At 38.8% G+C, this 17,050-nt stretch overlaps 1 protein-coding gene across 6 annotated transcripts in view; it reads left to right on the forward strand.

Annotated features, from left to right (window-relative positions):
* PLEKHA6 (pleckstrin homology domain containing A6) overlaps positions 1 to 17,050 on the forward strand; it is a 222,197-nt gene that overhangs the window by 171,413 nt on the left and 33,734 nt on the right. For 4 of the 6 annotated variants that reach the window (XM_083359218.1, XM_083359221.1, XM_083359220.1 and 1 more), the window contains 4 exons: positions 12,493 to 12,645; positions 12,990 to 13,070; positions 15,779 to 15,928; positions 16,896 to 16,991. In XM_083359218.1, coding sequence (XP_083215344.1) covers positions 12,493 to 12,645; positions 12,990 to 13,070; positions 15,779 to 15,928; positions 16,896 to 16,991 — 480 coding nt within the window. The remainder of the gene's footprint in view (positions 1 to 12,492; positions 12,646 to 12,989; positions 13,071 to 15,778; positions 15,929 to 16,895; positions 16,992 to 17,050) is intronic. The other 2 variants (XM_083359223.1, XM_083359219.1) reach the window with 1 other exon arrangement.

Consider the following 17,050-nt stretch of genomic DNA (forward strand, 5'->3'; position numbering starts at 1 on the left):
TAACAACACATGTGGACTCAGAAAACTGTCTTTTGAGGGGAAAGAAGTAAAGACTTATGTTGTAATATAACTTGATCAAATGATATGACTTGATAGCCTGCCAAACCCAGGCCATATTAAACAAGATAGAGTGATCTGGATTAGATTAATGTGGCCACTCTGTTAATGCTCAGCCATACAATAAGATGCCAAGCAAGGCTTGGGGACAGAGCATTGATGATAGTTCAGGGCTATCGGGATCTCTGGGAGTCCCTGAAATGAATATTTTATTATTTCCTGATCTGAAAAGATTGCTGAACAACTATTATCCACTTATCTTCTCTCTTTAAAAGTGCCTGGAAGTCTGTGAATGTTCCCTTTGCTGTATGGGGAAAGCTCTTTGCCTGTCTCTAGTTAAGCTGCACCTAACTGCTTTTGCTTCTTCTTTGTGTTCGTTGTTTTTGTATGTTTGTGTTTCCATTTTGCCGCATGCCTAATGGCTCCTGATAGGATGAACTTTTAGACCTTCAGTTGCAAAGAAACCTAGAGTATTTGGACCAACAGGTAGGCTAAGCTGGCTGTGTTCCCCCTCTCCCAACCTCACTACTCCCCACACATTCAGCCTTGGCCCTGCCAAACCCATCTCCCTCCTGTCCTGTTATCAGACCTGTGCCATCCTCCCTTTTCTGCACCTCCTTCCCTTTCCCTAATATCTCTTGATGCTATGCTAGCACTACTGGTTCTCAGTTTGTGTCAGCCTTCCTTGTGTGAGGGCAATAAACAAATATATAAAAATAAATAAATGTTTCATTTTGGGAGACTTAAAAACAAACAAACATAACTTGTCTAGAAATCTGTAGATTTTATATGCTGGAAGATGTGTTTCTTTAAGGCATACCTGGTTACAGAATGTTTACATAATATTCCAACTAGATTTTAAAGGAGAATTCTGCTGAAACATTCACATGGGTGGAGGAATGTGGTGTTCTTGTCAAATATGTAGTTGGGAGATAGCCAAAGGGTGTACGTGAGTGTTGTGCTTTCCCTTGCATAATCGTCTCTCAGAAGGAAGACGTTATGAGGAGTGCCTCTCACTGAATATTTTTTAAAATATTACTAAGAGGGCATCTTGTCCTCAAGAAGTTGCTGGGGAATTTCTTTTTTCCCTAGAGAATTTTTTAAAATCATCCCCTTGGTTTCTCTGCCCATAAATCTGGTAGAGAATTTCAAAAAGCCATATTTAAACACCACAGACATTTCTTTGAAATGTTTTTCTCCTTTGAATGAAATGTTGAAAGCCAACTCTTTCTCAGTTGAACTGGTTTAAAAAAAATTTAGGAAAAATTCTCTATCTTAGTACTTTTACTTTTCATTTGACTTATACTTGGATACATTCTTCCTCCCCTCAGAAGATTGGCTTTTAAAAATTTTATTATTGTCCTGGGGACACACCTCCCCACCAAGACCAAAGGTAGGTGTTTATTTGGATTACCCTACCTACAAACATGCCTAGAAAGAGGTGTATTTAATGGCAGGGTTTAGCTCTGACCATTGCCCCAATAGTCCTAGAGCAGGGGTAGGCAACCTCGGCTGTTTTATGACTCATGGGCTTCAACTCCCAGAATTCCTGAGTCAGCTATGCTGACTCAGGAATTCTGGGAGTTGAAGTCCATGAGTCATAAAAGAGCCGAGGTTGCCTACCCCAATTGTCCTAGAGCTTCCAGTTTAAGACCCTGTGGAATAAAAAATGGTAGATGAATATCTAACCCAGTCACTACTAGGGGGTCCTTGGTGCTCTCTGAGCTTGGTTTTCTTGAAGATATTTAATTACCAAACTATGTAACATCATCAGTACAGTGATGATGTTATCTAATTTGATAATGAAGTCTTTGTAAGAAAACCATCAAACTCAAAGAGTACCAAGGTCCTCGTGTTTCAGCTTTGAGCTACAAATATTCTCTTCTGTCGGTACAGTCACTTGTGTCTTTGCTAGTGGGTGCATGAAATCTAGCACTGGCTGTGCTTTCAATGGTTTCTCTCTGATGGAAATAGCAACAGAAGTTGGTTAGAGTCCTCACTCATGCAGCTCAACAAGTATTTCCTGAATGCCTGTTTCTTGAAGCAGTTTCTATGTTTGGCAGATCCAGGCGGTAAAGGTTTTCTTGGATTGTACTACTGTAGGGAAGGAAATTCACTTGAGGTCTAAAAGAATATTTAGGAAATCTTGCACCATCTTGAGATGTTTGCATTCTCTTAAGACTAATATTTTGTCTTAGCACTCTGAACTACACAAAGGGAGGGAGGGAAGGAGGAAGGGTTTTGTTTATTTGTATATTTGTTTGTTTTTGAAATATGAACTGTCACAGTCTTGATGTTCACTTTTTAATATGCTGGTTTAACAAATGGATCTATATGTAATAGAAAAAAAAGACTTTTCACCCAAAAGCTGAAGTACTACAGTCCAGAATTCTAGCAACCCATTTTATCAAATTAGGAACAAACAGCTGAGGTGCATTTAAAAATCACTTACTCTAGATCTGTAAGCAGTATAGAAGTCTAAACATACAAATGGAGGACTCTGAATAGTACCTTTTTTCCTATAATGATACGGTTGAGTTAAAAGACTTTAAAACAAGGTGACTGTGAATAATAAGCATAGAAAGTTATTTCCAGGCTGAATCTTTGAGCAGCCATAGATCTCTTCTAATTTTAGAATGACTGCAATTTTAGATATCTGTTAATGTTTGAGGAAGGGACGGGGTGGCTCAGTGGATTAGGACACTAAACTTGTTGATCAGATGGTCGGCAGTTTGGTGGGTCGAATCCCGAGTGCCGCGTAACAGAGTGAGTGCCTGTTACTCGTCCCAGCTTCTGCCAACCTAGCAGTTCGAAAGCACGTAAAAGTGCAAGTAGAAAAATAGGGACCACTACAGTGGGAAGGTAACAGCGTTCCGTGCGCCTTTGGCATCTAGTCATGCCGGCCACATGACCACAGAGACGTCCTTGGCCAAGCGCTGGCTCTTCGGCTTTGAAACGGAGATGAGCACCGGCCCCTGGAGTTGGAAATGATTAGCACGCATGTGCGGGGTAACCTTTACCTTTTAATGTTTGAGGAACAGTGTAAAAATAAGAGGGGGGTTCTTGTAATAAAAGAAAAACCTGGCTTCACCTCCACCCAACCCTGAAAATCAGATGCATGCATTTATTTTCCTTTACTTCAAAGCAACTGTGAGGGATGTATACTAATTTGACAGATGTACTGAAAGGTTAGAAGTCCAATGGTTTCTAAATCCCATTTTCTGGGTTAACACTGCAACACACACACACACAAACACCCAAAATGTCAGGAGGATAAATTTCAGTTTCCCCATCCCCTAAACTGTCTCAATAAATATTTGTTTTAAAAAAGAAAGAAAGAAGATTAGAAATGTAATCTTGAATCTCCAATGTTCTTTCAAGAAGTTAATTTACATTTAACATTTAAATGCAAATTCACTAACATGCACTACCAAAATTTATGTATCTGTATAGCACAATGATACGCTAATATAAACAACTTTCTGAAAATTTTGAGGTAGGCTGCATGTATTAAGGTAAAGCAAGACTAAAAACAGATTGTATAATTGTAAATCATATGCATATTAGGAAAATATTTATTATTAAAAATGCTTGCAGAAATGCATATAATGGAGAAAAATATGCAGAAAACCACAATCCAGCAGGTGAAAAATTTTAAAGATATCTATACATTAAGAAAAATGCACACACATTCCTGTGATATATATTTTTTAAAAATTACAATTTTTTAAATAAGCAGGACATAATAAATTTAAGAATGTAAATAAACATTATAGATTAAGTGAAAATGAACTTTACAAAGTCACCCATCCTTAGTAATGCCCACCTGATTCCTTAGAGACACCGATGAATCTAAATTATTTTTATTCCTTCATCTTTCTGTTTCATTGTTGTCATTTATCAGACATTGGATTTTCTACCTGTTCCTACAGCTTCATGCATAACAATTTCTTCATTGCCAATAACCTTAGCTATTGGCAAGAAACATCGATCCTGCATCATTGTATTTCATTCTCAATCAGAATTACTTGAAGAGAGCTCCAAGCAGATTGAATGAACTCTAAGCTATATCAGAATCATCATGCAATGCCACAAATATCCCAACCAGAATTAGCTGCTATATTTGTTTGTCTCAGCAGGGACTAAGCAAATTGATTTGTCTAGTTTGAACTAAAGAACTAAACATGTACAGAGTATGAAATCTAATCCATGGCATCTCTATCAGGCCATGAATATTCATGTCATATTGTCGTCATGCAAATTTCCAATTTAATTAATGACATCATAATGCCTAAGGCAAGTTCATAAGTCTTATCTTTAGTGTGATGTTGTCAGGGGAATGCCCAGTTATTCCCAAATCCTGCTACAGTTGCCAGTGCCAGGCCACAGCCCATTGGGAACTGGGCCAGGGAAATGGTGGACGAATGTGCGTATGTGTGAAACCATCCCGTCTTCTCCCCACTACCACCACTTCCGCCAGTCCACTGAACTGGAAAGGTTGGAGACCACTGTCCTATAGCACTGAGTTGTCTCTGGATTCTTCAGCTTTGCAAAGTCTTTTGTCCCAACAGATTTATTAGGACACATGCCTTTGTAAAGTGGATTGGAATATCCTATCGTATTTATTAATCTTTCAGTCCCTCAAAATTCTCTCCAGTTTAAATGTAAGCAGAATGAATTGTTCAAATATTGCATGCAGAAAATGGAGGCAAATAGAATAAAACACTTAAGATTACATTTCTGTACCCATTTGTATGCTAGCAGAATATATGGTATATGTATGAGAAAGGGGTGCTGTGGCCAAGCGATTAAGACGCTGGGTTTGTCAATCGAAAGATTTGCAGTTTGAGACCTAAGTCCCACATGACAGAGTGAGCTTCCATTACATGCCCTAACTCCTGCCAACCTAGCAGTTCCAAAGCATGTAAATGCAAGTAGTTAAATAGGCACCACTTCAGTGGGAAGGTAATAGTGTTCCGGGTGCCTTCAGCATATAGTCATGCTGGCCACATGACTACAGAAGCATCTTTAGACACTTCTGACTCTTCAGCTGTGAATTGGAAAAGAGCACCGTCCACTAGAGTCAGACATGACTGTCAGGGGAAACCTTTACCTTTGTATGTATGCGAAGGAACAGGTGAATTCAAATATGGTCATCACATAAAATCCAGTTTTTAATCATAACAACTGTATGGAAGGCTATCTGCCCACGTTTAACTTTGGTAACTAATACATCAAGCAGATAACCCAAACAACCTTCCCTACAACTTAAATTTGAGATTCAGTAGTATTCTCAGCATATTACATGGTGTTAAGACACAATTGCTGACCAATCCCCTCTGAAAAACACCAGACAAAATCAAAGCCTTTTGAGAAAATGCTGGCAGACAATTTCAGCTAGAAATGTAACAGCTAGCTGATACTAGCCTGAAAAATGCCTGCATGAATCAGTGCTGGTTCTAAAACCGATCTCATTGTGGCTTCAGCATCAGAGTCCACCACTATACAATAATTTGGAAGATGTGAGTGCCTAGGTTGGACTGAAACCAAACTACTTGGTTACTATATATGGTAGCAGGATTCTGCCCCTCTGTCTTCATTTTTGTTTTCTAAACCTTGCAACTTTGCAACCCATTTTGAAGCTTTCCATCTTCTTCTGCTTTGGACCATAGGAGAAAGATTCTACCATAAACACCTAGTGCATTCTGCTCCCAATTTTTTTGTTATGCCCTGGTGATTTGTGTTTCTAAGTGCAACTGATTCAGAACCTCTGTTTATGTTCCTTATGAGCATATGGAATATATGATGTAATCCTGTTGACTTTTCTTGAAGAATAAAGATTTATTCAGATATATTCCTAGCTATCCTTGAGGTTTTGTGTAAGCAATGATTGTTTTATTTCTTCTATAAAAACATATATTTCGAAGGAATTCAAAAATGAGATACAACCCTACATAAATACCTCCTCCTCCTCCTCCTCCTCCTCCTCCTCCTCCTCCTCCTCCAGAATCAGTCTAAATAACCTATACTACCATATGCAGTAGGATGTGCAAAAATAAAGCTTTCTAAATGAACAAAAATCTGTAGCTCAGGTTTGAACTGTGGATTTCTTTGTACTCTCTGAGCTTGGTTGTTTGCTAAGTAACATCATCAGTGAGAGACTTTCTGCATCTCAATACTCAAGATTTAAATAATCTGTTCTGTTGAAACATTTATCTCTGAGAGGTAATACAGTAACTAGTCAGGCCAAATACCTGAATAAAAGTCTGCCCATCAATTTAAAGCTGATTTGCATGGTTAAGGAAGCATGTGGGCTACTCCCTATTTTGGAGCAGTCTAGGTTTTTTCCCCAAAGGAAAATTGAATAGGCAAAAAGAACTGGAGGTACCATATGGTGCATAAGATTGAGAGAGAGAGAGAGCTAGTCATGATTAGCAGCAGTCTTCCTTTGCTTTTTTTCCAGAATAGAAGCAAATTATTTCCTATAACAACACCTGTTTGTTTGTTTGTTTGTTTGTTTGTTTGTTTGTTTAAGAAGTAAAATGCTGCTCCCAAAGTAAAATACTGATTGTAGAAATGGGAGCTGCATGCATACCATCTCAACAACCCCTTTTCTGTTGAAATTGTCCTTTTGTGCACTATTTCTGCAACATAATCTTTGCCCACCAAGCTCCTATTAGACCCATAGAGGAAACAGATTGCTCTATAGTTTCCCAAAGACCTATGACTGAAACAATTCCATGGGAGAAAGAATTGTTTGTAACTTTCTTCCTTTCTTCATTTTCAAACTGGTAAATGCCTGTTTTGGAGTGGCCAAAAGAAAAAAAAATGTAGTGGATCCAAACATGGATCAGCTGTTTTGGTGCTCCAAATAAAATAAAGGAGAAGGGGATGGGCAGGGACAAAATACAGCTGTGTATACATACATACATAGTTTTCCCCGACCCCAGGAAGATAATCTGATATGATTCCCCAGATATAATGTCCTTCATTTTAAACCACAGGATGGTGTACTAGCCCAGTTGCCTAAGCAACTGACTTTGTATGGAAATGGAGAGACTCTGGGAAATACCATGAAAGGTTATCCTGTCAGTGAAGTTAGTGCTTCTACAACACGGGTGTCAAACGCAATTGTGTCACATGACGTATCGTGACATATTGCGACGTTTTTTGCCTTTGCGGAGCCGGGGTGGGCGTTGCCTACGCATGATGCATCTGACCCACGTGGCCACCAGTTTGACACCCCTGTTCTACAGTAAGGATTCTTGTCAGCTGGAAGGAGGCAGGATTAAGTCTTTTTCTCCAATCAGATTTCCCTTCTCCATGACTGCTATTTATATAACTCAATAAAAATGTGCATGTAAATTGCAACAAAGAATTAAGAGGAGACTGTCCTCAATCTGCCTTGATGAGGTGCTTTCTCTCATAGAAAATTATCATTCTGGCTTGAGATGACAAGCTGCCTCAACAAAGCATTAAGATGGGACCACTCTACCCCAATTGGCCATTCCATTCAGAAGTCATTTATTATCAAGTGAACTGAAGTGGTCATTTCTCCCTGACAAAGGAAAATGCAGGGCCATTTCACTTAACAACTTTTTATTGAAAAGACTGTTCAGTTGAAGTCTCAAGAAAGTTCACCACCCTTTAGAAGACCTGCATGGCCTTAACAATTATCATAAAGTGAGCTTCATTTTGGTACATCAATCTACTATAAGATCTGAGCTACTGACCCAGATATTTCCACATTTATCTTAGGGATGACACAAGTTTAAGCTTGAATGGAAATGACTCTGTCTCCATTAGCGTCATGACTGTTTTTCCTTATCTGCCACAGATGAGCGAGAGCGAGACTTTGATCAGTATGGTGAACAGAATGGTGGAGAGCTCCTCTCCTAGGGCTCAGCTGTACTTGCAAGTAAGACATCACAGCAGCTCTGGCATCAACCATGACATCCCAGCTGCTTTTGCATGGCCAAACCATCCCAGTATCATTGTTCCATGCCTCACCTCCACAACCATCGGTGAGGTGGCCATTCAACTTTTCATCCCATAGTAGCATTTGTTTATAGACTCATCCTGGCATCCACGCCCCCTGGGCCTCCAGGAGAGGAGGCTTTCTTGAAATGGTCTAAATCCACATATTTCTTTTGATATTTATGAAAGCAACTCTGGTAATGCACATCTTGGGCCAGCTCCTTTTCTCTAATGAATTTCTCAATATATGTATGTAAAAGTTCTGGAATTACAGCCGATAACCACCATTTAAAAAATCCTTGTCAGGCTATTTTCTGCTAGAAGAGAAAACGTACCAGCTGGTTAGGTGTTTTTTTTAAATGAAAAAATATTTGTTATCATATTTACATAAATTCTGGTACTTCTGGAGAGTGGTTAAGCATAATAACATCTATAATTATATTTTCATGAAGGAGGAGTAAGGTTTTCCACAGTAATTTACCCTTCTAATGGTAGAGTCGTCTTAGATTTGCGTAGAGATTCTGTTTTTCCATGGCTGGCATTGTTCATTTTGTATTGAGCAACAGAGTCAACAACAGAATAATTAGAGCTGCATTCCTCCCAATTACTGCCAGCCATATACCATCAATCTCTGTCTTTGGCTTCAATACTTGTTTTGCCACTTTTAGTACTAAAATATATTTTTATGGGTTTGCACCACTATATAAGGAAAACAGCAGTGGAACATTGTTTATAATTGCTGGTTAGGAGGAATATATTTGGAGCAGTCTGAGTTCTGTTTGTTATATGAGAAAGTGAATTATTGTATATTATTATGAGACATTATTATAATCCCAGGGGTACGATGGCTTGTGTCTATTAACAGCTGCCTTTTTTCAGAGTAAGAACCCTATGGTGAATGGAACTGAAGTAAAGCCATAGGGAAAAGGAGATGGGCACATTTGATCTTTCTCATACCCCTGTTAGGGAGGGCCCTTTTGGTACCCTCTTCCAAGATATGAGGCTTTATGAAGAGGCAGATAGCTCTTCTTAGAAGTCTAAATTGGTCTTTGCCTAAAGGTTTTGGAAATACATGAATCCTTGAGGGCTGTATGTTGCTGTTCTCTGATCTACTTGCACTGGAGAACCTGAAAATAGATATTATTATGTTGCATAACCTTCACAAGAATATTTTTTATTTATTTATTTATTTTATTTTAATCCCATTTATATCCCGCCCTTCTCCGAAGACTCAGGGCGGCTTACAAGCTTAGCAGTAGCCTTCATTCTATGTATATGCCTGCTTATTAGGGCTTTTGGGGGCCCCCAAGCGGCATTATTACAAAGTCAGCTTATTGCTCCCAACAATCTGGGAAGATACTACCAACCAAGGCAGGCCTTTTAGTCCTTTTATTTATGTAGACAAGCAGTGGCTTTTTTCAGATTTCAGTGCATGTGAAATCCTTTGGTAATGATATTAAATGGTATTAAAAGTAGTAAAGAAATAGGTTTTAAGATGTTGTAATAGTTAAATAGAAGCATGGTGCATTTTTCTGTGGATTGGGCTTGTCTTCCCAGCAGCACCTTTTCCATTAGGGAATACATTCTAATCAGTTCTGCCAAGAATGTGGTAAGGCCAAAGGGGTGTGATGACTCAGTGGTTAAAGATACTGAGCTTATCAGCTGGAAAGCTGACAGCCGGGTTTGAGACCTGAGTGCTGCGTGATGGGATGAGCTCTCGTTACTTGCCCCACTCCTGCCCACCCAACAGTTCTAAAGCATGCAAATGGGAGTAGATAAATAGGCACTACTTTGGTGGAAAGGTAACAGAGTTCCATGCACCTCAGTATATAGTTATGCTGGCCACATAACCATGAAAAGTGTCTTTGGACAACATTGACTTCCTCAACTAAAAAAGGAGATGAGCACCACCCTCTAGAGTTGGACTTGACTGGACAAGGAAAACCTTTTAACTTTATGTAGAAAGGCCATAATGGACCTGGGTTCTGATACGGTGTGTATGTGAGAGTTTCCTGCAATGCTGCTTATTGGCCATGGGTGTCCATAGAGAGATGTCAGAATCTACAAGATGGCAGGTGCAGGGTCACAATCAAAGCCCCAGTACTTTGTACATGCATGGAGATGCTTTAAATCTGTGTTCTCCTATCTATGGTAACTCCCTTGGAGGATTCCCCATATACCTCTGTAGATGTCAGCTTCTGGCAGGATGAGTCAATTCCTAGCGTGTCAGGAACTGAGTTGATTGATGGCTCTGAACAGTCATCCGGAAGGGATTTGGCTGAGGCTCCAGCTGGGGACAGTTTGTGATTGCAGATGGCCAGTGAAGAGGAGGAGGAACTGCCTTCTGCACCTGATCTGAGAACACGTAGGGCAGAAAAAAGGCAGGAGCAGAGAAGATCAGCCAGACTACTCAAGAGGAGAAGGCCACACCCATCTGGATGGGCTGCACTGGAAGCTGGCTATCTATCACAGCAGACAGATGGAGGCATTGCTGGGAACGTGTTTGTTTCCTAGCTGTGTGTTTTCGGGTCATTGTGATTTCTGCATCTCTCTGGATTGACACCATGTTTAGAATTGGAAACTCTGGACTTTTCTTGTCTTGTGAGCTATCTTGTGTCTGGATTTAAGTTTGTTTGGTGGATTTAAGTTTGTCTGGTGGAATTTTGTTTGAGCTACTTTCAAGTGCTTTGTGGACTTGAACTGGGACAGTTCTGGGTTTGGTGAAGGGAATTGCTGGGGAATATTAATAAACTCACTAAACCACAGTTGTATGTGTGTGTGAATGAGTGGGGTAACACACTATCATACTTGTTCATACAGCTGGGGATAAGTGCAATTAACAACTTCATTTTCCCAGAGAGAAAAAAAACATAAAATTTGGGTGTGATTATGAAAGCTCACACCAAAAAGCCAGTGTTAAAAAACCATCTCCTTAATTTTTTTGCATTGCATTTTATTGGTTTGCTTGTAAATTTAGATCTGGCTATTATGTAAAGCATCTTCAACCTGAAAAATATTACCTAGTTTTTTGCAATTTTGAAATCAGCAATTAAATTTGGAACATAATCCAGTTGGTAAACATTTCATTATTGTGATTCAGTACAGGGTCTCATATTAAACTAACACTAGTCTTTCTCTGCTCTCATTAAAAGTTCTTGTTAATCTAACTAAATCTAGCTAAAAGTCAAAGTATCCTGAACAATCTGTTTTTAACAAATCAGTAACCTAACTATCTACCGTATTTTCCGACGTATAAGACGACTGGGCGTATAAGATGACCCCCTACATTTCCTGTTAAATTATAGTGTTTGGGCTATACTCACCGTATAAGACTACCCCTCTTCCAACGCACACCAAATGAAAATTTAAAAACATCAGATTTGATTTTAATATGGTAATTTTAATTCAAATGCTTATGACATGCAGGTACTTAGTAGGAAAACTGTCACTTATAAACATAAGGCTGTTTGTCATCAAACATGTAAACATAAAACAGTGCAAGTGGATTAAACTTTTCCTAATTCACTCTAAAGCTTTCCCTGCGCAGACCAAATGGGAGATCCTCCAGGTTTTCCAGCCAGCCCTGTCCCTAAAGTTTCAGCACCCGGTGTATAAGACGACCCCTGACTTTTGAGAAGATTTTCATGGGTTAAAAAGTCGTCTTATACGCCAGAAAATACGGTATTTATCAGCCATTCACATCATGCAATGTATATCCATAACAGAATTTTTATTAGTCCTACAAACCCCAGCAAACAATTTTCTTGGGGGGTTTTGTGCTACATTCTTGCTTTGAGATGCATTAGAATCTATGTAGATTTTGCACCATAGTAGCTATGATAATTTTAAGGAACCTTTCTCCCCATAATCATCCTAAATTCTAGAGGGGCAGGGAGAATGGCCCATATCTTTAATTCTCTTTACCTTTATAGATGCAGTGATCATGAAGGTAAGCTATGGCTTTATTGCACAATGTGTGTAATTGCCGGATAGTTGTACATCTAACACTTGTAGAAGAGTGTTATGTAGAAGAGCTAATTTCTTCAGTAATCTGACCAGTCATTACATTAAAAAAAGCAACACTTTGTTATAAACCCTGACTGTTCCTTTGTATGTTGAAAGCAAAAGAGCCATTTTCTTAATATCAGATTTGGAAAAGTTGCTTTCCTTAACAAAGTAGAGGAACTTTTTTCCAAAGGCAACAAATAATCTTTAGTTAGATGGGTGGGTATAATTATCATACATGGTAATGTCCCTTGTTTTCCTTCTGTTATGTGTTGCTTTTGAGAAAGGCTTCAAGGAAAATCTAATAGTTGTACAATCTGATAATGTATGTGTGTATACCGTATGTACACGTAGAAGGTGAAGTGATCCACTAAGTATTAGCAGGCTTGGATTTCCTTAGGGGCTCTCTCTCAAGATAGATAGAGTAGCAATGTTCTGTTTTTATTTTTTCAGGTGTCTCATTTTCCTGACGCATATAGAGAGACGCTGCACACCTACAAGATAAATGAGCAACACACAGATGTAAGAACACCTCTTCCTCACTGTCATCTGCCTACTCAATCCATCTCCCATCCTGTTACCACTGTCTACCCTGCATTCCCTGAGGTTTGTGGGGATTCTTTCTTTCCATTTCACATCTTTAGATAATCCATCTTTTCTGCTAATAGGACTGCAAAGCTATAAAGGCTCTTGATCACCCTCCATCAAAAATCTTGTGCAATCTCTTTTCCATTTGTCTCTCTCTCCTTTCTACTCTTTACTCCTTTCTACATATCTTCATGCTGGTTTAATTGTTTGCACATTCCCTTGCATGGATTTGGAATTCAGGCATTGAGACCAGGCCCCTGATAACTAATTGATCGCCATCAAAGCAGCTGAAAATTTATATTTCTCATTCTTGATATCTACTACAGACTTCATTTTTTATTTCTCTCTTTTTCACATGGCAGAAGCTTCTAGGAAAACTCTGTGAACAAAACAAGGTGATACGAGAACAGGAAAGACTGGTACAGCAGCTCCGAGCAGAAAAGGTAATGGACCTGAATCACAAAAATAGGATAGTAGTATAGACGAGCTGCTTTCAACTCCTGTGAATGAACCTCATTTCCCAGACGTTTTCATAGCATGACTAAAAAGATTTCATCTTCTAGGCAGTGGTTATATTTAATAGAAGTATTTCCAGTTCCCTGAAGCTAGGAGACTGAAATATTAAAATGTAAATTGGTGAAGTATTATAAATATTTTAAATCTCCCAAGTCATGAAAATTCTCTGAGTTGATTACCAAACTGTAAACCAAACAACACTAATAAAATATAATAACAAATGTTAAAGACAAATATTCTTTAAATAAGTAGATATAAACCATGATATTTATACAGTGCAGGTGGTAAAAACCTAAATTCAGCCATTAAATATAAGCACCAGGTACAATACCCAGGAAAAACATTTTGTAATTAGAAGCCCATAACTGTCCTGTCCCATCCCTCAAAGCTACTTGCCTGTCTTCATTTTGGCAGGGATACCTGAAAGAAAGACTCTCAAGTAACCAGAATGCTCAGAGTAGCACCTATGGGAGAGAGGTGTTCCTATAAGTATCTGGCCCCAAGCCATTCAAATCTTTAAAGAGTAATATCAGCTATTTTAATTGCTGATGAAGCACTGATTTCTTATGTCTGAATTGAATAGTGGCAGTTAATTTCCTGGCAGCTCTGCACTAGAATAACTAAAGTTTCCATCTTCAAAGGAACCGTGCAAAGCACATTACAATAATTTAATCAGAAGTTTACCAGAGCATGTAACATTGAGCATTGGCTATCTATTTCAAAGGAGGGTGGTTTTATGAGGTGATAAAACTACCACTGAGTTTTGAGAACACTCCAAACTGCTTTCCCAAACTCTCAGAAGGGGTGTAACCCATACTGGAACAAAAAATCGCAACCACCCCAAATAATATTTCTGATCTCAGTCTGGACTGAGCTTCTTTTCTTGATTTTCATCCAGGCAATTATTCAGTCTTTCACAACATTTAGCATGTCAGCTGTGTTCAATAAAAAATGTCATCTGTGTAATGATAATAGTTCAGCTAATATCCCAAATAATTTTCCACAGCAGTTTCGTGTAAATTGAAAATAGAAATATGAAATAATTGCAATATGACAAAACAATAATTCTCAGCACTGAACCTGTCTTAGTCAGATGGCTAATTCTGATGGATACCATGGTTGATAGTGCTAAAAACTGTGAAGTCCAAGGAAAGCAAAAGGATTTGTGTTCTTTTTGTTATCTCTCAGCAAAGGTCACTCTCAAGGTGACCAAGACAGTCTTTGTCACAAAATCCAGGTGAATGTAGAACATCAGGTTTTTTCCCCTGGAGTTGTTTGATAAGCAATGATTCAAACATATTTCAAAAGAAATGGAATCTGGCAACTGTCTGGTACACTTCTGAGTTAAGTTTCTTTAGCAGGGGCTGATAACCACCTCTTTCAAAGATGTCTGTTAAAACACATCCAAGGTCTTTGGGTCTTTAGGCACAAGTACTTAGATTCATTACAACTGAATGAGACAATACTCTGAATATCTCAGTTAATATAGCTGAGAAATGAGCAATTTCAACTTACAAATTTTTCACAGCAAATTCTTTTAGAACGGTGTGTATAATAAAATGCCCAGAGTTACAAATAAATTAGCATGTTGCTGCTCCCACCATACCAGATCAGGTTGTAACATGGATTACTACAGACAGTCTAACTATAGGTGGAATGAGGTAACTGCCTCAGTTAGATGCCGAAAAATATCAGAACTATTTTTTTACATTGCCTGATTTCTGCCCTCCAGCTAATCTGCTGCCTCATTGCCAGATTGAAGCAGCTTCAGTTATCAGTTCATGTGACTTTGGGACATGGAATTGGCTTGGGGATTACATTGGCTTAGCCCTAATAAAAATTTTATTGCAGAAATATTGATTATAGACCCTTAAATTCTTTATAAACTACTGTTTTCTCCTTCAGAGCCTGACTATAGCCATGTTTCTACTTAAGAAGAAGTCCTTATCCAAGAAATTTATAAAGTTCAACTCTATTTTTTTCATAAATTTACTAGCTTTCCATCCTAAAACATGAGAAAAGTTCAATTAAATGTAATGATTTTCAAAAGAATAGAAATAGGAATAAATCCATGGACATACATTTTAGAAACAATGAAAGTGAGACTCCAAAGCTTAGAAGCAGAACAAATATACACACAGGCAGTCCTTGACTTACGGCCACAACTGAACCAAAATTTCCATTGATAATCAAGACAATTATTAAGTGAGTATTGCCCCATTTTGCAATCTTTCTTGCCACAGTTGTTAAGTGAATCACTGCTGTTAAGTTAGTAACACAGTTGCTAAATGAATCTGGCTTCCCCATGGACTTTGCTCATCAGAAAATTATATCAGCCCGGGACACCGCCACCATCATAAATACATGCCAGTTGCCAAGCATCCGAATTTTGATCATGTGACCATGGATACGCTGCAATGGTCGTAAGTGTGAAAAATGGTCATAAGTCCATTTTTTTCAGTGCTGTTGTAACTTCGAACAGTCACTAAACATGTAACAGTAAGTTGAGGACTACCTGTACTCTAGTCCAGAAAGAGACTCTTAGCTAGAAAACGCAACCAACTTCAAATCTTTTAAGTCCTGAATTTGCTTCTGGATTACCTGCCTTTATCAAACAAGTATTTTCTTATGCTAGGAGAGTCTAGAGAGTGCACTGATGGGGACACACCAGGAACTGGAGATGTTTGGGAGTCAGCCAGCCTACCCTGAAAAACTGCTGCACAAGAAGGAATCCCTTCAGAATCAGTTGATCAATATCCGGGTGGAACTGTCCCAAGCCAGCACGGTAATCTAAGAAGTTTCCTGAGTTACCAAGAAATCCCAAGCACCAAGAAACCTTCAGGGACTTAGTACTATCTAAGGCAGCATTTCGCAACCTTAACCATTTAAGATGTGTGGACCTCAACTTCTGGAATTTCCCATTACACATCTTAAAATGCCAAGGTTGAGAAACACTGATCTAAGGGAAAGGGTTATGCGTCTGTTAATCATTAGCTTTGATTTATCCCATCATTCAATATCATTCACAGCTATACCAAATGGAAGTGTACAGATGGAATAGTTGAGCTTCTGGTCATATTTAACTGGCATGGAGATTAGTAGAGGCTTTGGCCTTCTCAGCTTTGCAGTCTTCACTGCTTCTCCAGCAGCATTAGCTGTTGTGAAAACCAGGTGCTTCCAGCTAAGCTTGAATGGGCAGTCTGTTCTCCTTGCTTTGCCAATGCTGGTGTTGCCAGGAAATGCTAGAATCGAAAAGAGTAGTGTTTTGATAGTTTAGCATTGTGCAACTCATCTCCTCAGTCTTTTATTCTTTTATTGCCTTTTTCTTTTATATAAAAAGGGGGGGAGGGAGGAAATGACATAAACCCCTCTTCAACACAAGAGTAAGTTGCAAAATCACATTTAAAGGTCAGAACATCCAAAGTGTACGTCATCAGTTTGGTCTCTCCAAAACTATATTCAGCAAATAGGGTCTATGTTTGACCAGAATGCCAAAAAAAAAAAAAAAATCCAACCTAAAGAAACAAGCAAAATGCTAGCCTTGCTTCCCTACCCCTGAAGACTTATAATGAGTCTTAAAAAAGCAAATGTTTTTTGGAATGGAAATCTTTGTCTCTTCTGTGAAGTTTTGAAGGCTGTGATCCAAACAGATGGTTGAACAGTTAGTGTTCCTATGCCAATTAGTTTTTCTGCACCACAGGGATCTAGCCAGACATTCGTATCTTGATGAGACTGTTTGCAAATCCCCACAGGCATTGGCCAACAGCACTATTGAATATGAGAATCTGGAAGCTGAGGTGTCAGCCTTGCATGATGATTTATGGGAACAGCTGAACTTGGACATCCAGGTGAGAGAATGAATCCATCTGCATCAAATGGATTGAAGGCAAATCCACCGATCAAGGAT

The sequence above is a fragment of the Vipera ursinii genome (assembly GCF_947247035.1).
Source record: "Vipera ursinii genome assembly, chromosome: 3".
Taxonomy (NCBI): Eukaryota; Metazoa; Chordata; class Lepidosauria; order Squamata; family Viperidae; genus Vipera; species Vipera ursinii.